This window comes from Orcinus orca, chromosome 14 (genome assembly GCF_937001465.1).
Source record: "Orcinus orca chromosome 14, mOrcOrc1.1, whole genome shotgun sequence".
Taxonomy (NCBI): Eukaryota; Metazoa; Chordata; class Mammalia; order Artiodactyla; family Delphinidae; genus Orcinus; species Orcinus orca.
Window position 1 is genome coordinate 27,059,966 of NC_064572.1, and position 27,396 is coordinate 27,087,361.

The window sequence follows — 27,396 nt, forward strand, 5'->3', positions numbered from 1 at the left end:
TGGTTAAATATACCGTGACCCATATATACAGTAGAAAACTATGCATCTGTAAGAACAGAATGAAATCTCTGTGTAATGACATGGAAAGATCTCCAAGCTGTTAAGTGGAAAAAGCAAAGTCCAGAATAGTGTATATATTACCTTTTGTGCAAAAAAGGAGGGGAATATGAATACTGATTCATATCTTTAAGCATATGCTTAAAGAAACATAGAAGGTTACCAAAAAAACAAAAATAAAACAAAAACAAAAAACCAAACATGTGATTATCTGTGAGGGTAAGAACTAAGTAGAGGAACCGGGAAGAAGGGAGACTTTATACTATGTGTATTTTATTTCATTTATTTATTTTTGGCTGCACAGCGTGGCATGTGGGATCTTAGTTCGCTGACCAGGGATCAAACCCGCAGCCCCTGCATTGGAAGTGTGGAGTCTTAAACACTGGATGACGAGGCAAGTCCCTCTACTACATGTATCTTAAAAACCATATGAAGCTATCGCATAGTCAATAAAAATGAGTCAAGGAGAGATAAAAATGCAAAAAAACAAAACAAAGCCTGGAATTATCTATAAATTTGAAAGTATACCTAGGGAAGCCTGTATGTTTAAAAATGCTCCAAACTCGATAACCAAGAGGTAGAAGCAACCCAAATGTCCACTGATGGATAAATGGATAAACAAAATGTGGTATATACATGCAGTGGAATAATATTCAGCCTTTAAAAGGAAGGAAATTCTGACACATGCTACAACACGGATGAACCCTGAGGACATTATGATAAGTGAAATAAGCCACTTACAAATGGACAAATACCGTATGATTCCACTTATATGGAAAATTCACAGAATTCATAAAATTCTGTCAAATTCACAGAGACAGAAAGTGATTGCCAGGGAAAGGAGAGAGTGGGAATTAGGGAATTGCTCATGGGTATAGAATTTGTTTTGCAAAATGAAAACGTTCTGGAGATGTGTTGCACACACTGTAAATATACTTAATACTTGTGAATTGTATATTAAAAGATAGTTAAGAAGGTGATTTTTATGTTATGTGTTTTTTACCACAATTAAAAAAGAGAGAGGAAAATAAAAAAAAGAGAGGTAAATAATGTCCCAAACAAATATAAAATACAAATCAGACAACAAAGCAGAAAATACAATTAACTCACAGTTCCATCTTCATTACTTCTAACAAAAGATACTAGAATGATACTTTTGTCTCTTCCTTGGTATTTGTCTACAGTATTAACTTCGACCATCCCAAGAGAAGAATGTGCCAATAAATCATTGATGACTTTTAACTGTTGCCGGTATGGTGCAATGATACCAATATCAGAGGGATTACAACCAGCCTAAACAGAAAAGAACACAATTTAAAGTGAAAAAATCCTGACTTTCGTTATTTAAGCTTTACTAAATTTATTAAATGTTTACATAATGTGCCCAATTGATGTTTATAATACATGTTACTATCACAAGGAGTAAATACAATTATTGAGTTCACTCTAAGGCTATATCCACATTTCCTGAAATGAAATAATTTCCTCAAACATTGTTCCCTTGTTATTTAGAAGTTCATGGCAATATAATGGTTTGTATGCCACCAAAACAGTGTTGCCATACCAAAAAAAGTACAAAGAAATACATTTTACTTTCTGCTATCCCTTACACCAGAGGTTTCCAATTGCCAATCATACTGACTTCAGCACTAAATTGAAACAATCAGAATTATCTGATGTTACAAAGTTATCCTAAATGGAAACTCAAAATGCCATTACTGTATAAAAAATTACATGTCTTAGATAAATGTTCTCAAAATAAAAACAATCAGGCTTCATTCCTCTTTATCTTAATAAACAAAAGTTAACTTTAGAGCTAAAGTTCCTGGCATTATAATATTCTATTACTCTGCACCTTAATATTAATTAGCCCTCAAAATTAAATTCTATGTTACCTTAATAAAAATTGAGGTCAGGAAAACAACGAGTTTGGCTTCTGTTATATTACTGACACCTCCCTTTTCAACTTGTTCTGGTGCTGGAACCTAAATAGAAAAAATACGCATCCTGCTTGCAAAACAATCTCTGAAGTTAAGAGTACTGTCAGTACACAGGTGGCCATAGAGACGGTACTACCACATGTGGAAACAGATGAAAAATATCTTCATCTTAAAGTTGAAGGTAAAAGAATTAACAAAAATGAATGATATTAGTCACTTTCAGAAAGCCACCCAGAGGCAACCCATCTTAAACATGCTACATAGAGTTCAGACTAAAATCTCTATGAAAGCTGACCATACACTGGGCTTCACAAACTTTACTGTGTTATCCCCCATTTTATAGGAATCAAAGGTCAGAAGAGATGAGTAGCCCGCCCAAGCCTCACAATAAATCATGGCACTAGGATTCAAACTTAGATCTGGCTCTAATATCTGTGCCCTTTCCATTTTCTTGTTGATTTTCATACAAATAATGGAGCAATAAGGTTCCCCAATTTCTACCATACCTAGTAGAACTTTCAAAGGATTGTTTTGCTCCTACATCATTCCTTAGTAACCTTGATTAATTTTAATACAACTTATTTGGAATCCTGATGCCAAGAAAGAGGAAATGTGAGTAGCAAAAAAGACTCTGAAATATCACTGGTGAGGTTAAAAAATGGTAAATTATAACTAATAAATTAGAGTTGTGGTTTATAAAAGCAGTCATTTGTGAGATCAGTTTATGTGACTAAATATCCCAGAGCCTGCCTGCCCCTAGGTGTTAATTCTTCATCCTGAAACACTAAGGCAATGTCCAAGAGAATGAAAATCCCACCATGGTACACACATGATAATGCCCTATTTTTAACAACCAGCTGGCTCCACCCATCTTAATAACAAGAGATACACCTATTTTAGAATAACATGCATACATATAATTGGTCATTATATTTTTATTTGAACTTACATAGACTTCCAAATCAATAATGAGAAGCACTATATAAAACAAACTGTAGGAACATAGGGTCAAAACTTTGTTCTTAGTTCTCAGAAATAAGACTCAAGTCATTCAAAGTCCTTGTGCAGATTTTTTGTTTAATGACACATTTGCAAAGAGATCTTTAGATGCATATGGTGGGGGGAGGAGATATATGGGAAATCTCTGTACTTTTAGCTCAGTTTTGCTGTGGACCTAAAACTGCTCTAGAAAATAAAGTCTGTTTTTTTAAAAAAGGTCATCAAAAGAACATCAATTTATCGTATCTGCTGTCCATTTGTAAACCCAGACCTTTGACAATATCAATGCCAATTTCTTTTATCGGAAATGTAATTATATAGTTGAGTTCACTTTCTACCTTTCTGACTTCAAAAGCCAATTTTGACATCTATCAATCACCAGAATAAACCTCCCAAAGACAGTGAGTCTATAGAAAGAAAAGATTCTTTTGTGTTAAAGTACAAGAAGTACACTAGTTTTAACTGATAAGCTCTAAGGAAGCAATCGCTACTGAAAACTGAGGAATACAAATAACAGAGCAAAAGGAGAAAAACTAAAGAAAATGTTTGTTTTTTACCTTGTCTGTGTTAAGGAAACAAACAGGACTTTTTGGCTCGAAAACTTCAACCAGCCAAGGATTTTCAGAATAATCAGCATAAAACTCCAGTTCCAGCTTTACATCTTTAAAGTTAGGTAGGTTTATCACTGCATTGGCCACTTTGTCTGATCCACACTCCAGCTTTCCTTCGTATGTCAGTTTATTACTTAAGGACATAATTTTACTAAGGGAATTACAAAATAATTTTAGTTTTAGTGATGAACACAAATATAAAAATCACTCGTAGCTGACACTGTTACAAATACCTGTTCATTCTGTACTGCACGGTTAACTGTACGACAGCATTCTTATTCTGTTCCAGCCTCTTGAATAAGCTTTCACTCATGCCAAGAGCTCTGTCAACAAATCCAGTTCAGGCTTATCAGTGTACTGAAACTGTCCCTTAAAAAGAATCTAGTTTAAAATTGAAACCTCAACGTCTGCTTACCTTGCTTCGCAGTTTAGTACCAGGGGAGGAAGCTGCTGATGATCCCCCACCAACACAAATCTCCGTGAAAAAAAAAGTGGCCCTAGGCAAACTGGTTGGCTAATTTGAGAGGCTTCATCCACTATACAAAAATCAAAAGTTTTACGAGAAAATATGGGATGGTTTACTCCCATACATGTTGTTGCAACTATAAGCTAAAAAAAAATAGGGAAAATAGATCAGTTATTTAATATGTCCAAGAAATATACCTTGTTTTTCCCAGTTTTGAAATTAAAAGATCAAAAAAGAACTCTTTGTCCCCCAAAACAGGAATCCCCCAATATGATTGCAGAAACACATATAGCATACAAAAAATTTTAATTTTTTACTATAAATTTTTAAAAATCAAGTTAATTTTCCAGACACTATAACAATGCTCAAATTTTGATATTTCAAAATGGAAATCAGAAACATTCAAGAGGCAGTAAGTTAATGAATTTATTTTTTTAACGTCAACCAGGACTTTACTTCTGGGAAGATGGAGTACTTTTCCCTACTCCTCCCACAAAGTACAATGAAAAACCCTGGACATTATATAAATATAAAACTATAAACATAAAGACTGAAAGGCGGAGAAAAGGTAGACCAGCTAGGAACCTTGGGACACGAGGAACACCACAGTTCCCTGGGTTTTCCTTTTGCCTCACATATCCCAGATTTGGAGGTGATAAGACTAGGAACACAGGAATGCCAATGTATGCAGACCAAAAGAAGTTCCAACAAAAGCCAAAAGAACAGGAAAGGGATAGCCTAGCAGACAGAAAACTTATACAATAATCACTCAACTCTAGCCAAACACCACATAAAAAACTATGGCCTCAATAGAAATAAAAAAACAAAAATAAATGGGACCTAATCAAATTTATAAGCTTTTTCACAGCACAGAAAACCACAAATAAAACAAAAAGACAACCTACAGACGGGGAGAAAATATCTGCAAATGATGCGAACAACAAGGGCTTAATTTCCAAAATATACAAACAGCTTATACAACTCAATAACAAAAAAAAACAACCCAATCAAAAACTGGGCAGAAGGGACTTCCCTGGTGGTCCAGTGGTAAAGAATCCGCCTTACAATGCAGGGGACACCGCATTGATCCCGGGTCAGGGAACTAAGATCCCACATGCTGAGGGGCAACTAAGCCCACACGCTACAACTACTGAGCCCACGTGCCTCAACTTGAGAGCCTGCGTGCCACAACTAGAAAGAAGACCGAGCACGGCAACTAGAGAGAAGCCCGCACACCACAACGAAGAGCCTGTGCGCCACAACGAAAGATCCCGCACACTGCAACGAAGATCCTGCATGTCACAACTAAGACCTGACACAGCTAAAAATAAATAAATTAATTAATTTAATTTTTTAAAAAAAAGAACCACATCTCCTTTATTAAAAAAAAAAAAGTGGGTAGAAGACCTAAATAGACATTTCTCTAAAGAAGACATACAGATGGCCAATAGGCACATGAAAAGATGCTCAACATCACTAATTATTAGAGAAACACAAATCAAAACTACAACGAAGTACCACCTCACACAGATCAGAATAGACATCATTAAAAAGTCTACAAATAATAAATAATAAATGCTAGCGAGGGTGTGGAGAAAAGGAACCCCCCACACACACCGTTGGTAGGAATGTAAATTGGTGCAGCCACTGTGGAGAATAGTATGGAGGTTCCTTTAAAAACTAAAAATAGAGTCACCATATGATCCAGCAATCCCACTCCTGGGCATATATCTGGAGAAAACTCTAATTTGAAAACATACATGTACCCCTATGTTCATCGCAGCGCTATTTACAATAACCAAGACATGGAAACAACCTAAATATCCATCGACAGATGAATGGATAAAGATGTGGTATATGTATACAATGGAATATTACTCAGCCATAAAAAATGAAATAATGCCATCTGCAGCAACATGGATGGATCTAGATTTCATACTAAGTGAAGTAAGCCAGAAAGAAAGACAAATATCATATGATATCATTTACACGTGGAATCTAAAAAAATAATACAAATGAAATTATTTACAAAACAGAAACAGACTCACAGACATAGAAAACAAACTTACGGTTACCAAAGGGGAAAGGGTGGCTGGAGGGATAAATTAGGAGCGTAGGATTAACAGATACGCACTACTATATATAAAACAGAGAAATAACAAGGTCCTACTGTATGCACAGGGAACTATATACAACATCCTGTAATAAACCATAAAGGAAAAGGAAAAAAAAAAACACATGTTCAATCTAATAAAGATTTTAGAAACTCTAAAAAAACAAAACCAAAACATTATGGCCTTGCCCCCCTACCAATGCCAGCAAAGGTCAAGGGGGGATCCTAGACTTCCACCTGCCTGAGGCTGGAATAAGGCACCCCAATACCTTGCCAGGGTGGTGTCAGAGAGGTCAAGTCAGGATTTTAATCCCTCTTGGCTGGTAGTAACCCTCACCCGGCAATGTAGTGGAGACTGCGTGGGGAACCTAGACTTCCTTCCACCCCTATCCAACAGTAATGAGAAGCCTGTCACCTTCTGCATTAAAAGAGGCCAAGTAGGGATCCTGGACTTCAGCTCCCAGCTGGCAATAATGAGGTGGCATACACTCTTGCCCTACCAGGGTAGTGTTAGAGAAGCGAGCTAAAACAGCAGTTTTAAATAACACAATACAAAAATGTTCAGATTTCATCAAAAATCACTCGTTATATATAGAACCAGAAATATCTCAAACTGAATGAATATAAGACAATCAATAGATGACAGTGATGTTAGAATTACATGACAAAGATTTTAAAGCAGCCATGATAAGAATGTTTCAATGAACAATTATGAACACACTTGAATGAAAAGAAGAAGATATAAAATCTCAAGAAAATAAAAGTCTTGGCAAAGAAACAGAAGGTAAAAAGAAGAACCAAATGGAAATTTTAGAACTGAAACTAGAATAATTAGAATTTTAAAATCATGGAATAGGCTCAACAGCAAGGGACAGAGAAAAGAATCAGTGAACAAAGACATAGAAAAGTAGAAATTATACAGTCTGAATAACAGACAGAAATAGACTGAAAAAACAAAAACTACACAGAGCCTCATGGACCTGCAGGACATAAAGGATCCACCATTCATGTCTTCACAGTCCTAGCAGAAAAGAAAGAGGGAGGGGCTGAAAAAGCACTAGAAGAAATCATGGCTAAAAATGTCCTAAGTTTGGCAAGAGACATTAAATCTATAGATTCAATAAGCTGGGAAAACTCCAAACATGATAGAAAAAAATCCACTACAAGACATATCATAATTAAAATTCTAAAAACTAAAGAAAAGAAAAAATTCTGAAAAGGAGCCCAGGTAAACACCACCTTGCTACAAGGAAAAACATTCCAATTCAAAGGTCAGCATATTTCTCATCAGAAACCACGGAAGCCAGAAGAAAATGGCAGAATATTTTCCCAGTATAAAAGAAAAGAATTACATGTTTACCCAGAATCCTATAACTAGCAAAACTACCCTTCAGGAGTGAAGGGGAAGTTGAGACATTCTCACTTTGTATATCACTATCCACCTATCAGAATGGCCAAGATGAAAAATAGTTAACACCACCAAATGCTGACGAGGATCACTCACACTTTGCTGGTGGGAATGTAAAATGTTATAGCTTCTTTAGAAAACAGTTTGGTAGATTTTTTTAAAACTAAACATGCAACTACCAAATGACTCAGACACTGGACCTCTGAGCATTGATCCCAGAGATATGAAGACTTACAGTCACACAAAACCCTATACATGAATGCCTATAGCAGCTTTATTCGTAATAGCCCCAAACTGCAAACAATCCAGATGTTTTCCAATGGGTGAATGGTTAAACAAATTGTGGCGCATCCATACTATGGAACAATACTCACCAAAAAAAAGGAGCAAACTACTGATTGATACATGTAACAATCTGAATCTACAGAGCATTAGGCTAAGTGAAAAACACCAATCCCAAAAGATTACATACTGTATGTGAAACCAAGCAGGACCTTGTGGGGCCCTCCTAGGAACAAAAGCCTTTCCGGGTCCCCCATTTCTTATTTGAAGGATAAAGGCTTCAGCCTCCTCGATCTTCCCAGAGTTCCAAAGGGCATATTCAAACAGCTACTAATCAGGGAAATAGGGGATGCAGAAACAAAGGAGGAACAATCAAGAAACTATAGTGCAGGGATTAAAGAAGGATCCTGGTTCTTCCTCAAGGAATATAGGTTACAAATATCTTTGAGTTCCTTTTTTTTTTTAAAACTTTTAGTGCAGTATAGTTGATTTACAATGTTGTGTTCGTTTCTGCTGTACAGCAAAGTGAATCAGTTATACATATATCCACTGTTTTTTAGATTCTTTTCCCATATAGGCCATTACAGAGTATTGGGTTCCCTGTGCTATACAGTAGGTCCTTATTAGTCACCTATTTTATATATAGTAGTATGTATATGTCAATCCCATCTCCCAATTTATCCCTCCCCCGCTCCCTTGAGGTCTTCTGCAGGAAATAAGGCCGGCACCCAGGTGGAGGATAGTAACTTCAGGCTGAGCACAAGATTCCTGGAGCACCACCCTGTTACCTCACCACCAACCAACCAGAAGAAAGATACACACCCTGCAGCCCTCACCCCAAATTTTGCCTATAAAAACTTCTCCCTGAAAAGAGTTTGAGGTTTTTGAGCACGAGCTGCCTGGTCTCCTTGCTTGGCCCTGCAATAAACATTTCTCTGCTCCAAACTCTGACGTTTCAGTTTGTTTGGCCTCACTGTGTGTCCGGCACACAAACTTTTGTTTGATAACATATATTTCCACTTATATAACATTCTTGAAACGACAAAACTGTAGAAATGGAAAACAGAAAAGTGGTTATCAGGAGTCAAGGAATGAGTAGGCAGGAAAGAAGTGGGCATAGTTATAAAAGTACAACGAGAGTGATCCTTGTGGTAATGGAACTATTCTGTATGTAGACTGTATCACTGTCAATATCCTTGTGATATTTTACTTTAGTTTTGCAAAATGTTACTACTGGGCAAAGGGTATACATAATCTCCCTGTATTATTTCTGTCTACTGTATGTGAATCTATAATTATCTCAAAATAAAAACTTTTAATTTAAAAAAGTAAATCAGACATACATCTTAGCCACTTCAAAATTTTTCAATAATTGGGATAGATATTAGACAAAAGAGTTGTTAAGAAGAGTCTATTAAAATCTATTTTAGATAATTTTTAAGACAAAAATATCAGTTAAGACTTCCCAGTAAAAATACATACAGACATTAAATAAAAATTAGGTTCTATATCAAAGCCTAAAAATACCTATCACAAGACTATTCATATACCATTACTTCTAATTCAAACTCACTAAAAAATCCTGATTATTAGTTTTCTAGGTGTGACACTATAATATAATAAGAAATACACATTTGGTCTTCCTTCTGGTTCTTGACCCAGAGCTCCTAAAACCCTTGGAATTCCCTGATTGCTGGGGTGAGGGGAACATCTTTCGTTATTCATAAGTCCCTTTTAATCATACCTGAGTTTATGCTAATGAGCTGACTTTCTTGAGTTCTGTGAGCCATTCTAGCAAATTATAGAATCCAAGGAGGAGGACACAGGAACCCCCAAGCTGGGCACAGGAGGCTTGAACTCGCAATTGAGAACTGAAGTAGGGGGCAGTCTTGTGGGACTGAGTCCTTAACCTGTGGAGTCTGCACTAACTCCACGTAGTCAGTGTCAGAAGTGTGAGTAGACAGAAACAGAGTTTTCTTTTACTAGGATATTTTAAACTAGAAGATGGGAGCCCTGAATAATAAACCAGAAACCGTATTTCAGTTCAGAAGCAAAGAACAAACTATAAACTCATAAACTGGTCCTGTGGTTTATATAAATTAATCATGTGCAAATTTGGTCAATGCAATTAAATTTCCCAACGTACCATTTCTCCCCTCATTCTGGCTACAAAAATTACTGTCAGTATTATTATACAATAATTGTACTTACTTGACTATTGTAGAGTTCTTCTAGAAGAGCTAAGGAGCTAATGGATTTTGATCTGCAAATATCCTCCTCTGTAAATTTCTGGATATCTGGATGTACCTTCTGAGTCTGACCCAAGCGCAAAAATCCAATTTTAAACTTTGCTAACTTCAAAAGAATATTGTCAACAGCCGAGTGTGTATAGCTGGTCAACAAAACACTAAAACCACAGGCATAGAGAATTCTTACCTAATAATGAATAAAAGAAAGGAAAACAGCATTACTTTTAACTCCTGGTAATTTTTAACATTTATATTTTTTGAATAGAATTAGAAAACTTAATAGGAAGCATATCTAAGAGCTGAGCCAAGTAACTTTTTAAAAAACTATATAGCCAAAATGTTTTATGAAAAAAACAAAGCATTATTATCATGTTATTAATGATATGTTAATAATAATATATTATGTCATAATAAAATTGAATACAAATACACTTTGACTAGTGCCTGGCACACAGTATCAGTCAATAAATATTTGCTGCCGTCATTATGATTATTCTAAGACTGCTCAGTAATTTACTGACATGAAAAAAAAATTCAAGAAAACGCTATTTCAACCGCCTCTGTACAACTTATCATTTTTTAAAGGGAAGGAAAACATACATATAACAACAACAGAAGGAGATTTTAGACAATCTTACATGCAAGATATCTACAAGGTGATCACAACTATTGGTAATTTAGGTTTTCTATTTCTCATGTCACTTTTAGTTTGAAGTAAAGGCATTTTGACTTAAAATTCAGCCCTTTTTATATCCAATATCACATTCTCTGAACCAAGGAGAAGCTGATTTAAATATTCAGTTTCTAAGCAAAAGAATAATAACCTTACAAGAGTACATATTGTAGTTGTTTTTCCTGTTCCAGGCATACCCACGATGAGGGTGTAGTCTTTTGAAAGAAGTACCTTTTTCATGGCTTGCCTCTGAGGCTTATTCAAACCTACATTTAAATTTAAAAATAACAGGAAAAAGAGTGTTGAATTTCACTGAGCACCTTAACTATTTTACAAGAAAAGCTGACTCTATTCTAGTCTGTTCTTCAATACATCTTTTCAAAGTAAGGAAATATCATGGTGACAGTAAAGGTCACAGGTAAACTAATTCCAAAGAGATGCTGTCTAAAAGTTGTAATTACAAGTTTATAAATTATTAAAGGACTTCCCTGGTGGCGCAGTGGTTAAGAATCCACCTGCCAATGCAGGGGACACAGGTTCAAGCCCTGGTCCGGGAAGATCCCACATGACACGGAGCAATTAAGCCCATGCGCCACAGCTACTGAGCCTGTGCTCTAGAGCTCACGAGCCACAACTACTGAGCCCGTGTGCCACAACTACTGAAGCCCGGGCGCCTAGAGCCCGTGCTCCGCAACAAGAGAAGACACAGCAATGAGAAGCCCACGCACCGCAACAAAGAGTAGCCCCCAGCTAGCCGCAGCTAGAGAAAGCCCGTGCGCAGCAACAATAGACTCAACTCAGCCAAAAATAAATAAATAAATTTATTTTTTTTTAAGTATTAAAATGCTAGACTATAATATAGATTAAATTATAAATAGAACCAAGAAAAATTAATGGATGCAGACACGCTGATTATAACATACCTTTTAGAATGCAGGCAACTGTGTCCTTTGCATCATGTGGAAGAACAGAACTGAGGTAGGATATAAACTGCGGTTCGCGAAAGTCAATGATTAAATCTCGAAGTTTTTGACTGAAAAGAAAAAAAAAGCTTTTTTTTACTCCACGTTCCTTAGGAAAGTGGAGCAAAATTCAGATTCATTTATTGTTACAAACCTGACAGAAGTATTTTCCATCAGTTTAGAAAGATTTCCTAATGGGGTATCTATATTACAATGTTTTTCTTCCTGGTCCAATCTGAACAAAGTTGATTCTGGGAGTCCTGACAAGTTCCTAAAACAGAAAACAGATGTACATGAATGTTTTTCATTTAACATAGTCAGTGGGTCTGTATAAGAAATATGCTGCTGTCTGCTAAAAGAGTAAATGAGCCAGAATTGCTATTAAAATGGCTACCAGCCCCTAATACATACTTGCCAACCAGAGACAGGATGAGGCCCTGGATTGGTGGGAAAAGGGAGAAGGGGAAGGCACCAAAGTCAAAGCAGTTAATAATTGGGAACCTACAACATTTGCTAACAACTCAGTTGGACCTGGGCAAGTTCGACCTGGGCAATTCAGCCTGGGCTCACCACCCCAGAAGGATCCTAAGCATACGGCTCCTCCCTCCCCCAGCCTGGAGTACAGGTCTCTTTCCCGACAGCTTCTCCCACTCCTCTATCAGCCCCTAAACCATGATGTTCCCTAGGTCCCCTCCCTGGTCCTGTGTACTCTTCTTTCTTGTCATTTTTCCTCTGGTCCCATGCCCCTATGTGGGTCTAAATCCCAACTCTACATCTTCAGGCCTGACCTCACATTCCTCTCCCACCCTGTTTCTCATCCAAGCTTCAGGTTTGGATATCCAGCAAACAGCAAGATATTTATCCCCACTTAGTTAAAACCCAGGCTATGAAAGTTCAATTTTTCAAAACTGAACAACTCTTTATTCCAGCTGAACCCGATCCTTCTTCTGTGGTCCTGACCTCAATTAATGGCTCTTGCATCCACACAGCTGTCTTGATCCTTCCCTCTTCCTCACTCTCTTCCAACCCTGCACACTCGATCAGGATCCCATGTCAGACAGTTTTACTTTCTAAATACTTCTCAAAGTCATTCCACCTTCTCTGTCAAAACTACCCTGCCCTCAATCACCTCAAGCCTGGGCCACTACAACAGATGCCTGACTTTTCGGCTTTCAGTTTTGCCTCCATTAATTAACTCTATTCTCCACAGTGCATCCAAAGAAAAATGCAAATCTGATTATTATCATTCTTCTGTTTAAAACTCTTCAGTACATCTGAAAAAGTAAAGTCAGAACTTCTTAATATGGTATATAAGACCTTCTATGACCTGACCTCTCCAATCATTCCCTTCTTTATCTTTTACATTCCAGAAACTAATTATTACCTGTACTTTCCTGAACACTCCACTTCATACCATCAGGTCTTTCCACACCCTGTTCCCTCTGTTTGATATACTCCTCTCACACTGCTTCATCAGGCTAATTTATTCACCCACAGGGTGAAGATCTGGAATGACCTTTTTCACAAAGCCTTCCCTGAGCCTCCTAAAACTGGGTTAAATGCCTCTCCTCTGTGTTCCCATCAATCCAAACACTTGTCATATTAGACCAAAAACATATTTATTTATTTGTTACCCACAAGACTATGAGTTCCTCAAGGGTTTACAAAGCACGTAATACATGTTAGGTGCCAAATAAATACCTCAAAGGACTGACTGCAGGGATTCCTAAGAAACAACAGAAATATCACAGCTGATACTCCGATATCATGAAAGCTAGGCTAGGACTGGTTATGGCTTAACTAGGATTACTGATTAGCAGAGAGCAAGCCTGGACATTTCCACTGCATCCCAATTACTGATCTCCATCCACTAAGAAATGTGACGCATGCCGGCACTTAAATGCAAGAAAGGCTGGGGGTCCAGGAAGAAGGGAATATGGATTTTTTTTTTTTTTTTTTGCGGTACGCGGGCCTCTCACTGTTGCGGCCTCTCCCGTTGCGGAGCACAGGCTCCGGACGCGCAGGCTCGGCGGCCATGGCTCACGGGCCCAGCCATTCCGCGGCATGTGGGATCTTACCAGACCGAGGCACGAACCTGTGTCCCCTGCATCGGCAGGCGGACTCTCAACCACTGCGCCACCAGGGAAGCCCGGGAATATGGATATTAACAAATATGGATATTAGTTTCTACCACAAATTTTCATACCGACTTTTCTATTTAATTAATATTATTAAATTAACTCACTTTGTTTTAACTTATACTTTATAAATATAAAGTATTTACAACTCTAAATGGAAAAACGCATCATCTTTAAAAAAATGAGGGCTTCCCTGGTGGTACAGTGGTTAAGAATCCACCTGCCAACGCAGGGGACACGGGTTCAATCCCTGATCTGGGAAGATCCCACATGCCACGAAGCAACTAAGCCCATGCTCCACAATTACTGAGCCTGCGCTCTAGAGCCCGCGTGCCACAACTACTGAAGCCCACGCACCTAGAGCCCGTGCTTCGCCACAAGAGAAGCTACCGCAATGAGAAGCCCACACGCCGCAACTAGAGAAAGCCCACACGCAGCAACAAAGACCCAACGCAGACAAAAAATAATAACAATAATAAAATTATAAAAATAAAATATTTTAAAAAAAGGAGAGAATGAAACGGTGAGTGCCCAGAGTGCTAAGAAGGAGAAATAAGCTTTACAGTCAACACAGGGCATCTGTCCTGCCTGCTGTACACATGGTTGTGAGAATCTGATAAGATTACATCCACATTAGCACTATGGAATGTAATGTATTAAACAAAAGTTTAGCAGTTGGATAATTGCTAAATGCCACTGAACTCTACATTTAAAGTGGTTAATGGTTAATTTTATGTTATGTGAATTTTATCTAAATTTTTTTTAAAAGGCATGGAGTACTGGTACATGCCACTACATGAAGATGATCCTCAAAAACAGTACGCTAAGTGAAAAAAGCCAGTCACAAAAGACCACATATTGTATGATCCCATTTATGTGAAATGTTCAGAAGAGGCAAATCTATAAAGATAGAAAGGGAACTGGTGGTTGCCTGGGGCAGGGGGTGTGACTACAGGATACAGGGAGTCTTTTGCGGGTGATGAATATGGTCTAAAATTGATTTTAGTGCTGACTGCACAGCTCTGTGAATATACTAACCATCACTGAATTATACACTTTAAATGGATGAACCATATGGTATATGTTTACATATCAATAAAGCTTTATCCCCCCCACCCAAAAAGGGAACATTTCATTACCTGTCTAATAAACAGGTTACAGTTGTCATGTTAATCTCCTTCACGTACCCCCTAGACAAAGCAAACAATGTTCTCTCTTCTCCACTTAAAATAATTCTGTCACCTGCCATTAGATTTGTGACAGGCATGACACCATTTTTATGTTGGAAATTATGTAAATATTGTCCATCACAAACTGTCTTTACATGTTCTGTTCTAATCAGGTTCCCAATGCAGCTGCCACTCTCCTCCCTATGAGAGAGAAAGAAAAAGAGAAATTAGTTTTAAAATAATCTCTCAGGACTTCCCTGGCAGTCCAGTGGTTAAGACTCATGCTTCCACTGCAGGGGGCACAGGTTTGATCCCTGGTCGGGGAACTAAGATCCTGCATGCATGCGACAAGGCCAAAAAAAAAAGAAAATCTCTCATCACCAGATCTCTAGAAAGGTGCTAGGGAGCACCTCCCTTGTTGCACCCACAGTCTGGGATTTATTTTTGTTAAATATTTATTTATTTATTTGGCTGCATCAGGTCTTAGTTGTGGCACGTGGGCTCTAGAGTGCTCGGGCTTAGTTTTCCTGAGGCATGTGGGATCTTAGTTCCCAGACCAGGGATTGAACCCAAATCCCCTGCATTGGAAGGCGAATTCTTAACCACTGGACCACCAGGGAAGTCCCTGAGATTTCTGAACAACTTGCATATCAGCACTTTGATTCTTGACTGACACCCCACCTCCTGTGCTGATACACATATAACACTACAGAAGACAAATCGTAGTAACCTGACTCTGAACCTGAAGTGAAGAAAGTAGTAACGTTATTTCTTTACTGTTTATAAGAGAATTTATAATTATCGTTACTAAAACAATGGCAAGCAAAGTGATAAGTCCACTGCCTCTTAGAAGTAAGCATTAAGCATTTACAAACTCTCAGGCATTACTATTATACTAGAGAAGCTTGCTGGCGCGTACACTGAACGTATTTACTGTACTTATGTAGTCTGTTGAAAATGACTTAAACTTTGTCCACTGTAATGGTGCCTTGTGTTAAAGTCTAGTATTAAGGAAATAAAAATCTAAGGTCTAAAGTCACATTATTATCAATATTCATTCTGGAAAGAAAGAAATGGATCAAAAGCAACTAAATATGACATAAAGAAATATACTATGCAAAGACATAGAAAGTTATAACTTTACAAGTAACTTGTAAAAGAACGGATCTCACAAAATACAATATTGACCCACTTTAGAAAATGTGACTCTCTATCAAAACTTACAAAAATAAAGACTTTCAAAATGCTAGTATTTAAAATATTAAGTAAAACTTCATTAATTTCCACTGTACCAATATGCTAAAATTCACCTTATGATATACTCAAGTTTATAATCTTCTCACTGATGAAAAAGGATTTAATTTCACTAGTAATTTTTTAAGTAAGATTTCTTGAGGTTTATTTATTTACGTATTTGTATATTTATCTATTTTGGCCGTGCCACATGGCATGCGGGATCTTAGTCGTCCGCCCGCCCCACACCCTAAGGAGTGGAAGCGAGGAGTCTTAACCACTGGACCGCCAGAGAAGTCTCAAGGTATATTTAATCTACTGAAAATAACAATGGTGCTCTACTTAGAAACAATTCACTGACAGCCATCTGGAGTTGGCATGAATATACGAAACTGCATGGCTTTAACATGCTACATAGCCTGTATTTGTCATGAATTACACATTTCATACCACTGGCTAATCCAAATTACTGAAGTTTTACTGTATTAAATGGACCACTTACATATCTGAAGCAGGCGTTAACCATATGGTTTGGTAATTTTTTTTATTATGCTTTGACTGTGACTCCAGGGTTAACATAAGACACCAAAGGCTGAAATACTCTAAGTGTGTAAGTTTTAGATGCTGGGTTTCTTCTTTTATTTTGGGCTGCATGCTGGTCAGGACTGAACTGTCATCCATCTGTTGTTCAACCGCTCTAAAGATAAAGTTCCAAGTCAGAGATGCATATGAAACATTTCACTGGCTGGTTATGAAATGAGGCATTTCTAAAATAAATACACATATATGATGATCATCATAACTTATAACCACAGCCCCTAATTTTCTTTTAAAGTCATTTCAACATTTCATAAGCCAAATGGCTTTTTACAAAACAAAATGCCCTAGAAACTCAATACTGCATTATTTTGCCTTGAATGACTGTTCCCCTAACAAGTGCTGAAGTTTCATTATAGCCCAGTCTTCATTCCTATATATAGCAAGTTTCGGCTTTTTGTAGGATTGCATTTCTCAAAATCACAGTATTTGTACATCCAGCTCTGTGCCATTAAGAAAGTCAACATAAAAACATGGAGAACCATGTGGAGTATCAATTTTGCTCAATATTAATTTTGAATTTTTATATAGAAACAAATACATTATAGGATAGCATATAAAACATGGAGAGTAAAACTTAAGAGTTCAAAAATATGTGCTTGTACTATAGGCCCAGATTTCCCATGGTTCACAGTCTCTGCCATTAAGAGATCTTTTGATACAATACAGTTGACCCTTGAATAACATGGGACTGAACTCTATGGGTCCACTTATACGTGGACTTTTTTCAATAGTAAATACTACAGTACTAAATGATCTGAGGTTGGCTAAATACAGGAATGTGGAAGAATCTCGTAATATGAAGGGCCATCTATAAGTTATACTAAGATTTTCAACTGCAGGGAGGGTTGCCACCCCCAACCCCAGTGTTGTTCAAGGGTCAACTGTACTTTTAAAACTCCTTTATGTGAATTTTCAGGCTGATTTAGAACTTTGGTTCTGATTTGATCTTGTTTCCTAGTCTGAATTACATCTAACTACCTTCTTGTTTCCTCCAAAACTCTCACTGGCTATGAAGGTGTCAATACATATGATTGCTCACAAGACAGCTAATAAACTTCCCATATGTAGAAAAACAGACATATATAAGTAAGACAAGTCTACTGAATCATATCAAAGTGTCTGGAAGAACAAATTTCCCTATTTTGAGCTACAAAAGGTTTGAAATTAAAATATCAACTAAGAAAGGGAAGATTTCTTGAAATATCATTTAAGAAAAGCTGTATTAACAATGCCTATACTACATCTTTCTTAAATAGGTTCCATAAGTTCTACAATTATTTCATTTCCCCAGGAACTATATGCAGCAAGATTAAAATATTCACTTTTAGAAAAAGTTTTAAAAGCATTCTACCTCTCCAAGGAAAGAGGCTTGTTATATAATATGAACTAGCTGTGCTTGGTTTTTTTTTTTTCTATTCCCTTTGTTTTAAATAACCAAAATGAAACCATCAATGCCAGACCAGACAACAATGTAAAATCATTCTGAGTTGAATACTTACTTAACTGGAATTAATACTTTTGGAAGACAGTGTGTTTACCTGCTATAAAGAGCACAGTTGCCCATCTGTGAGCAATATTTACAGGTTTGCTGTTCCTCAATTATTTGTGGCAAAGGAGCAAGCTTTGTCTTCTCCTCTCCAGTAGCAGATTTGTTAATACGATGAAACAAAGAGAATGCCATCTGGTTTCTTAGCCTTAATAATTCTATGAGGGAAAAAAGGATGGGTGTTTTTTAAGAATTAAGTAAAGTTTATTATACATCTTTTCCATTATATATAACTTTCAGATTCAAAAACATAAAAAAGGAAAGAACAACATTCATATTTCCCACTATACTAAAATAACCACTGATAACATTTTGGTATATTTCCTTCAATTTTTGTTCACTTGATAAGTTCTTTGAATAACCATGAATCTCATAAGTAGTAAATATTGTGAAGCTGGTGTTTTACTGGCTGAATGCTAAGGACAAATACAGCTATCTAGAGTGTCTTGAATGTAAGACAGCAAGTTTAAAATAAAGTTTTATATAGTAAAATATTTTTAATTTATTTTTTAATGTATAGTTGATTTACAATGTTGTGTTAATTTCCACTGTACAGCAAAATGATTCAGTTATACATATATATACATTCTTTTTCATATTCTTTTCCATTATGGTTTACCACAGGATACTGAATATAGTTCCACGTGCCATACAGTAGGACCTTATTGTTTATCCATTCTATATATAATACTTTGCATCTGCTAATCCCAAACTAAACGTCCATTGACAGATGACTACATAAAGAAGATGCGGGGCTTCCCTGGTAGCGCAGTGGTTAAGAATCCGCCTGCCAATACACGGGACACCCTGGTCCGGGAAGATCCCACATGCTGCGGAGCAACTAAGCCCGTGCACCACAACTACTGAGCCTGCACTCTAGAGCCCACAAGCAACAACTACTGAGCCTGTGTGCCACAACTACTGAAGCCCGCGTGCCTAGAGCCCATGCTCCACAACAAGAGAAGCCACCGCAATGAGAAGCCCACACACCACAACAAACAGTAGCCCCCGCTCGCCGCAACTAGAGAAAGCCCGCACACAGCAACGGAGACCCAACACAGCCAAAAATAAATAAAATTAAAGAAGATGTGATACATACACACACACACACACACACACACACACATCCATCGAATACTACTCAGCCGTAAAAAAAGAATGAAATAATGCCATTTGCAGCAACATGGATGGACCTAGAAGTTATCATACTAAGTGAAGTGAGTCAGACAAAGAAAGACCAATACCGTATGATATCACTTATTGTGGAATCTAAAATATGACCTAAATGAACTTATATAGTAAAAAGGTTAATAGTGTTTTCAACTATACAGTATATTGTTCAAATTCTTTTTTTTTTTTGGCCACGCCGCATGGCTTGCAGGATCCCAGTTCCCCGACGAGGGATGGAACCCAGGCCCTCAGCAGTGCAAGCGGGGAGTTCTAACCACTAGATCACCAGGGAGTTCCCTAAAATTCTTTTTTTTAAAAAAGCACCACAACTTACCAATTACAACCTGTTTTAGGCCTAGCGATGGCAGTGAGTCATTGTCAGGTATAAACGTGTGTCACCAAAAATTGAAGGAAAAAACCAACCAACAAAACCCAGAGAAGTAAAATTGAGAGAAAACAGCTCCACCTCTTTTATCGAGATGGTTGGCAGGTACAGGATACATCTGGCCGGTCTTCAGGTAGAGGAGCAGGCCAGCCTCTGGATCAGCTCTCCTCTCTTGGCTTAGCAGTGTGTACAGAACAAGCTGTGAAAACATGGTATATTTCATCAAATGAAACTTTAACTTTCTATAGTTACATACATGTTTTGCAATCAATACATACTGTAATTTTAAAATCAAAAGGTGAATCAAGCTACTTCCATTTTGAAAATAACATGATCCAAATTTAGTAAAGGTAATACAATAAATTCAAAGTCAAATATTTAATTTCCACAAAACATAGTATATGCTTCTCAGTTTTACACAGACAAAAAAGAAATATTTAGAATTTTTCTTAGATGGTAAATAATCTCCAATAAGTTAAAGAGGGAAATTAATCAAGCTATGTTTTCCATTTTGAAGTTGTCTTCAGACAGTATTTTCCCTGTTTAAAATGAGTGGATTAAACACTAAAATGCATATTATTTATGTCATAGTTACTGTGACAACTAAATGAGACTAACTCTACTAACAGTTTACTGGGTTTTTTTCCAGAGCAGGAGGGAGCATTAAGTGCTTTAAGTTTATGTGGCGCTCTTCAGAGAAACCATCTAAGACAAGTTAGAAATAGCTCCTTTAGTTCATGGAAACACCTTAGCAGCAACATTTGAGCCTATGTAGCATGTTTTGGGATGTCTTCTTATAAGCACTCCATTTGTGTTGCCTGATACAGCATAAGTAACCAAATAAAACTTTTAAAAATTAAAATGAACTCATAAATGACAGGGTGAAGCCTTGGGGCTGTGGACCAAGGGAGTCAACCCTAACTAATGGTCCATCTATGTTAAGTTTTTCCCTTCACGGGAACTGAGGCAGAAGGAAGAGGATTCTGCTTCTGGGACTTATTAAAAGGAAAAAATATCTGAAATGAAATTCCCTTCATATTATGATAAAAGGAAGCCGGACTGCAATTTTACAACACTGTTATAATCCAACTATATCACAAGTGAAATAGGTCTCTGTGAGTTGGTTTAGAGATCACAGCTCCATATAATATTTTTCCTTTAGAAAATGTGTTTCAGGGGGACTTCCCTGGTTGTCCTCTGGTTAAGACTCCACACTCCCAATGCAAGGAGCACCGGTTTGATCCCTGATCAGGGAACACAGATCCCACATGCCGTGCAGCACGGCCAAAAAAAAAAAAAACAAGAAAATGTTTCTAATGTCACATTAATGACTTAGAAATGAATTTTTAGAATACAATCCATTTATAAAATAAAGATCTTCCTTAACTAAAGTTAGTTTATAACATAAACTTTTTCTGTATTACCAAAGTGAGAAGTCAAATCTCCTAAAAGGTATATGTATACATATAGCTGATTCACTTTGTTATACAGCAGAAACTAACACAACAATGTAAAGCAATTATACTCCAATAAATATGTTAAAAAATATATATATACATAACAAAAAAGGAAGTGATTTAAAACCTTTAATGAAAAATTATACCTGGATTTAATATTCTTTTGCTTATGCACTAGTAATTATATTCATTAAAGTTTTAATTTGAAGAAAAAAAAAATTCCTAAAAGGGGAGATCTATGTCTTTCCTCATCCACAATATCTATCTATCTATTTACCTATCTATCTATGTATATATCTCAATGAATTACTATAATTATTCTTTCAATGTCTCTTTGTTTCTTACTCAATGAATATGCAATATGCACTTTATTTGTTTGAGCCTTGTCCAAATCATTTTTCCTGTTTTTAAATATGATAAACACCACTGTATTCTTAAAAGTTCTTCTTCCAGCTTCTATTCTTGCAAAGATAAAAGTTCCAACTGAACAAAATTAAATACAGTAATATTCTTTGCCTTGAAGGCACTACAATTTAGAGCAGTGGCCTTAGAAGAAAGGTCTTTAAATCTAGACCACTTTAGATGCTGAAATGCTTTTGTATTTCTCTTCCTTTTAGCATTCAGAAGTGATTTCAAACAAACTTGTCCTTAAAAACACAAGTAAAAATTTTCAGCCTCACGTACACAAAATACATTTCTTCAAATCTTTGACTTCAAAATAGCTTTTCTTGGGCTTCCCTGGTGGTGCAGAGGTTAAGAATCCACCTGCCAATGCAGGCGACACAGGTTCGAGCCCTGGTCCGGGAAGATCCCACATGCTGCAGAGCAACTAAGCCCGGGCGCTACAAGTACTGAGCCTGCACTCTAGGGCCCGCGAGCCACAGCTATTGAGCCCATGCACCACAATTACTGAAGCCTGCGCGCCTAGAGCCCGTGCTCCACAACAAGAGAAGCCACCACAATGAGAAGCCCGTCGATGCAACTAGAGAAGGCCCACGTGCAGCAACGAAGACCCAACACAGCCAAAAATAAATAAATTTAAAAAATAAATAAAAATTTTTTAAAAACAGCTTTTCTTCTATCTAGACATGATTTTCCTTTCACAAGAAGGCTTTAATCTAGCCAAGTCTTTGTTCATAATTTCAGCCATTTCTGTTTTACCAAAGTGAAAAATTCAAGTCTTCTGATAGGGGAAGCCTAATTTTTCCTCTACCTCCAGTATCTGTAAAACCCAATGATAGGTGAAACAACAAGGTTACCCTATTTTTCATTCCCAAATGGAAAAGCTTTTGTGAGAACCTTTGGTGCTTGGTACACAATTAAGAATAGCAAGAAAGATTTAATAAGGGAAGATCTTGTTAATCCCTGATTATACAATTCAGTACTTTGAATCTGCACCTATTTTACATAAAATCTGCTGAAATAAAATGTGAAAATTCCATGGGCAAAAGGAAGTTTAAGTTATATTACAAATGCTATGTTATTTGTTATATTATTTGTTCCTTTAATACTTATTATACCATAAAAATACAATAATGTTACTACTTTTAGTTTTATCTTTGCTTATTTAAAAGTGTCTAGGGGACTTCCCTCGTGGTCCAGTGGTTGAGACTCCACGCTTCCACTGCAGGGGGCTCGGGTTCGATCCCTGGTGGGGGAACTAAGATCCCATGTGCCACGAGTGCAGCCAAAATAAAATAAAATAAATTAAAAAAAAAAAAGTGTCTAGAACATACCATAGACTGCCAATGTGGAGGTTGGCAGAGGGAATGGAAATAATTAGAAAAAATAGAACTTTATGTTAGTTTCTTTGATTTGTTAACTCACTATAATTAATATAAATTTCAGGTCATTTTGAAGGACAACAGAAGACATATTTACCAAGGAGAAGATGATTAAGAAAACTTGAATTTAACTTAATGGTAAGATACAGTTCTATATTTCATTTTAAATAAAAATCAATATATTGGGACTTCCCTGGTGGTCCAATGGGCAAGACTCCACGCTCCCAACAAAGGGGGCCCAGGTTCAATCCCTGGTCGGGGAACTAGATGCCACATATATGCCACAACTAGGAAGCCCTCATGCCGCAACTAAACATGCTGTAACGAAGATCCCACCTGCCGCAACTAAGACCCGGCGCAGCCAAAATAAATAAATAAATATATTTTTTTTAAAAAGAACAATGGGGCTTCCCTGGTGGCGCAGTGGTTGAGGGTCCACCTGCCGATGCAGGGGACACGGATTCGTGCCCCGGTCTGGGAAGATCCCACATGCCATGGAGCGGCTGGGCCCGTGAGCCATGGCCGCTGACCCTGTGCGTCCGGTGCCTGTGCTCCGCAACGGGAGAGGTCAAAACAGTGAGAGGCCTGCGTACCGCAAAAAAATAAAAAATAAAATAAAATAAAATTGTAAAAGAACAATGGGACATTTTTTAAAAAAAAAATCAACATCATTGGATTAAAGGTCAGAAGTAAAAGAATAAATTTACACTGCTGTTTCCTAAAGAGTATCCTATGTAGATGTTACATGAAAACAGTAGCTCTGTGGTAAATTAGGTTTAGGAAATGCTGGGTTAAATTAAAAATCACCTGAATTGAATCAAAATATATAAAGCGACTACTTTTCAAACATATTAAAAAAATTTAAATATATTACACACTCATAATTTTCTTATTAATATTTATACCTGACTACGGTGTTCAATAGAATTTGATTCTTTGCCAGTTTTAAGTTCCAGTGGCATTATCTTATATTTCGTTTTACATCCTCTATGTATCTTCACGCCAACTGTAACATCTATTTTGCCCTTCAATCCAAACCTAGGAGACCAAATGCTTTCTTCAATATCCAGTGAGTTTATAACTTCGATATTACATGTTGAATTACCGTCACTACCATCACTTGGCCTAAAAAACAAAACACAAAGATATTTAATTAATTAGAAATATTTAACTAAAATATTTAATTGAATTGAATTAGAACACTTAGCTCATTTCTTATATGCTGGCATTGACTCTCTACTGCATGCACGGAATGTGGGGATGGGAAGGAGTCTACAGACATTTATGGCAGTGATTCTCAAAGTATGCTTCCTGGATGAGTAGCATCAGCACCACCCAGGGAATGTGTCATAAATGCAAATTATCAGGCCCCATTCCAGACCAACAGGTGAGGCCCAGAATTTGTTTAGCAAACTCTCCAAGTGATTCTGATGCACAGGCAAGTTTGAATCCTATCAGTTCTAACTCATAATTTATTTATTTATTATTTTTATTGGAGTATCGTTGCTTTACAATTCTGTGTTAGCCTCCACTGCACAACAAAATGAATCAGCCATACACATACAGAGAGATATCCCCTCCCTTTTGGACTTCCTTCCCATTTAGGCTACCACAGTGCATTAGGTGGAGTTCCCTGTGCTATACAGTATGTTCCCATCAGTTGTCTATTTTATACATAGTATCAATACTGTATATGTGTTAATCCCAGTCTCCCAATTCCTCCCACCCCACCCCTTTCCCCCTTGGTGTCCATACATTTGTTCTCTACGTCTGTGTCTCTATTTATGCTTTGCATATAAGATCATCTGTACCATTTTTCTAGATTCCACATATATGCGTTACTATACGACATTTGTTTTTCTCTTACTTCACTCTGTATGACACTTTCTAGGTCCATCCACGTCTCTACAAATGACCCAATTTCATTCCTTTTTGTGGCTGCTAACTCATATAATTTAAATTTTCTTAATATTTATCGTCTGTCCCTTTCAGTTCATTCCCACAATAATCTTCCTAACTCAGGCCTTTATTTCCTCAAGTCTATCTATATTACAATGCAAAAGTCTCACTCCTTGGACTGCTGGAGCCACTATGACAGTCTGAATATTCTGATGTACAATTATTACACAGATTAACATATAATGGCTTGCACGTGGTTGCACCCTCGGTAACAAGGGATGTGTTTTTCCATGTAACACCATATTAACCTGAGTAAGAACAAGCTGTCTCTCCCCACTATCTATGCTGTGTGGGCCCTGATCACCCAGCGCTTCATCCCTACCCTCAACCCCACGACAGCCCTCAGAGAAGCTCAGGTGCTCCTGCACTTACTCATTATATCCTTTACTTAATCATTAAATGAATCCAGCTCTGCCACTATCAATATTTAACACTAAGTACTCAACATTGTTGTTTTATATTACAAAAGAGGTTCTGATTTTAGTATCTTACCTGTTAAATAAGCCAAGAGCACAGGAAGGAGGAAAAAAGGAATTTATGAATGTCAAAGGAATTAGAAGAGATGAAAATAACTTTTAAAGCCTCTTGCACTTCTCTTATCTAAGATTTACTCATTTTCAAAGCAGTAAGTTATTCTGCAGAAGAAAGGTCAGATAGGAACAGTCTTTTATTTATTAATCCTATTTTATACTCAAAGCCATATAAAATACTAAATGTAATGTAAATCTTAAATGAAAAGGATAAATTTTCTAGTAATAAAACATTTTATATCATTTAAAAATCAAGATTCAAAAAGTATAAGAATTCTGGCTGTCAGAATACATGATTTAGTTGACTTGTTTTGCTAATTTCATGTTATTTAGATCAGCATCTATTTCTTAACAAATGAGAATATTTTCTAAGAGGAAGAATGCTATCTTTGGTAATTTTTTAAAAACCTTTTCAGGATGCTTCAAATATAATCTCCAGGAATATACGTATACTTCTGCAATCTTGTTTTTTTTTTTTTTGCGGTACGCGGGCCTCTCACTGTTGTGGCCTCTCCTGTTGCGGAGCACAGGCTCCAGACGCGCAGGCCCAGCGGCCACAGCCCACAGGCCCAGCCGCTCCGCGGCATGCGGGATCCTCCCGGACCAGGGCACGAACCCGTGTCCCCTGCATCGGCAGGCGGACTCTCAACCACTGCGCCACCAGGGAAGCCCTTTCTGCAATCTTTGAAGAGGACAATAGAGGAATTCAGGGAAGCCACAACTTATCAGAAATTTCTTAAATATTAATCTGTTTTCTCTGATGGATGTTATCTGATCATGACATGTATTTAAATATACGTATATGAAATAAAGCAAACTTTATTAAATATGTCACATGTATACTTAGAAGATAGGTAATGAAACTTTTACTATTACTATTACTATTCTTTCCCCTAGAAAAAGAAGTAATGTGGTTTTAGTCTTAGATCTGTAGAACAAATGACAGGTACTTCAATTTAACTTCTATGCTTTTCATCAACATAATGCTATAAAACTCCTTTGAGAGTCACCTGATAGAGAATATAAGAGGTCATGAAGATTAAGAAAATACACCTTTACTACTTATGGGTAAGAAAGGTTCTGTCTTGAAATGGCTTTTAAAGGTCTCATTCTCTGCTCTAAAGTCTAAAGTTTTGTTGTTTCTTTTAAAGACTAGCTATAGACTGCTGGGGAAATGATGCAAAGTAAAGTACAGAGAAGCGCCTCCTTCACAGACAGACACATAAAACCCCATCAGAAATAACTGAAACAAAGAAGAGTCTTACACCAAGCTACGGAGGTGAGAACACCAAGCTGAGAATCAAGAAATTCCTTGTTCTAGACTCTGCTCGACCACCGGTTTTTCACATAAAACCTGGACAAGTCACACCACCTCACTGGACCTCAATTTCCTTACTGGAAATCTAAGACTGAAATCTCAAAAATCCCCTTCAGGTCAAAGATGATTCTGAATCCCAAACTCTCCTAGGCTTCCATGATAACTTCTTCCAAGCTACCAAATCCCTTGCTGGTCCACTCCAAGCCTCCTTCGACGGATTCCACTCTCTCCCTCTGTCCTTATACAAGGTAACCTCCCAGGGTTCTATGCCTCTTCTGCTGCCCTCAGCAGATTGCTATTCTCTCTCAGCAATCCCCTCCACTTCTATATTTTCAACTACCACCAAT

The 27,396-nt window shown here is 37.2% G+C and overlaps 1 protein-coding gene across 7 annotated transcripts in view; it reads right to left on the bottom strand.

Annotated features, from left to right (window-relative positions):
- The window catches only part of LOC101276464 (graves disease carrier protein), a 97,565-nt gene that overhangs the window by 8,269 nt on the left and 61,900 nt on the right, over positions 1-27,396 (bottom strand). For 6 of the 7 annotated variants that reach the window (XR_007471406.1, XM_049697206.1, XM_049697208.1 and 3 more), the window contains 14 exons: positions 24,148-24,367; positions 20,083-20,200; positions 18,439-18,604; positions 16,803-16,997; positions 15,038-15,268; positions 11,915-12,031; positions 11,722-11,831; positions 10,950-11,064; positions 10,088-10,307; positions 4,023-4,216; positions 3,841-3,930; positions 3,554-3,758; positions 1,953-2,042; positions 1,168-1,350 (listed from right to left, as the gene is read on the bottom strand). Coding sequence is in view for 6 of the 7 variants with exons in the window: in XM_049697206.1 (XP_049553163.1) it covers positions 1,168-1,350; positions 1,953-2,042; positions 3,554-3,758; positions 3,841-3,930; positions 4,023-4,216; positions 10,088-10,307; positions 10,950-11,064; positions 11,722-11,831; positions 11,915-12,031; positions 15,038-15,268; positions 16,803-16,997; positions 18,439-18,604; positions 20,083-20,200; positions 24,148-24,367 (2,254 nt within the window). In the remaining variant the exon portion in view is untranslated. The remainder of the gene's footprint in view (positions 1-1,167; positions 1,351-1,952; positions 2,043-3,553; positions 3,759-3,840; positions 3,931-4,022; positions 4,217-10,087; positions 10,308-10,949; positions 11,065-11,721; positions 11,832-11,914; positions 12,032-15,037; positions 15,269-16,802; positions 16,998-18,438; positions 18,605-20,082; positions 20,201-24,147; positions 24,368-27,396) is intronic. The other variant, XM_049697207.1, reaches the window with a different exon arrangement.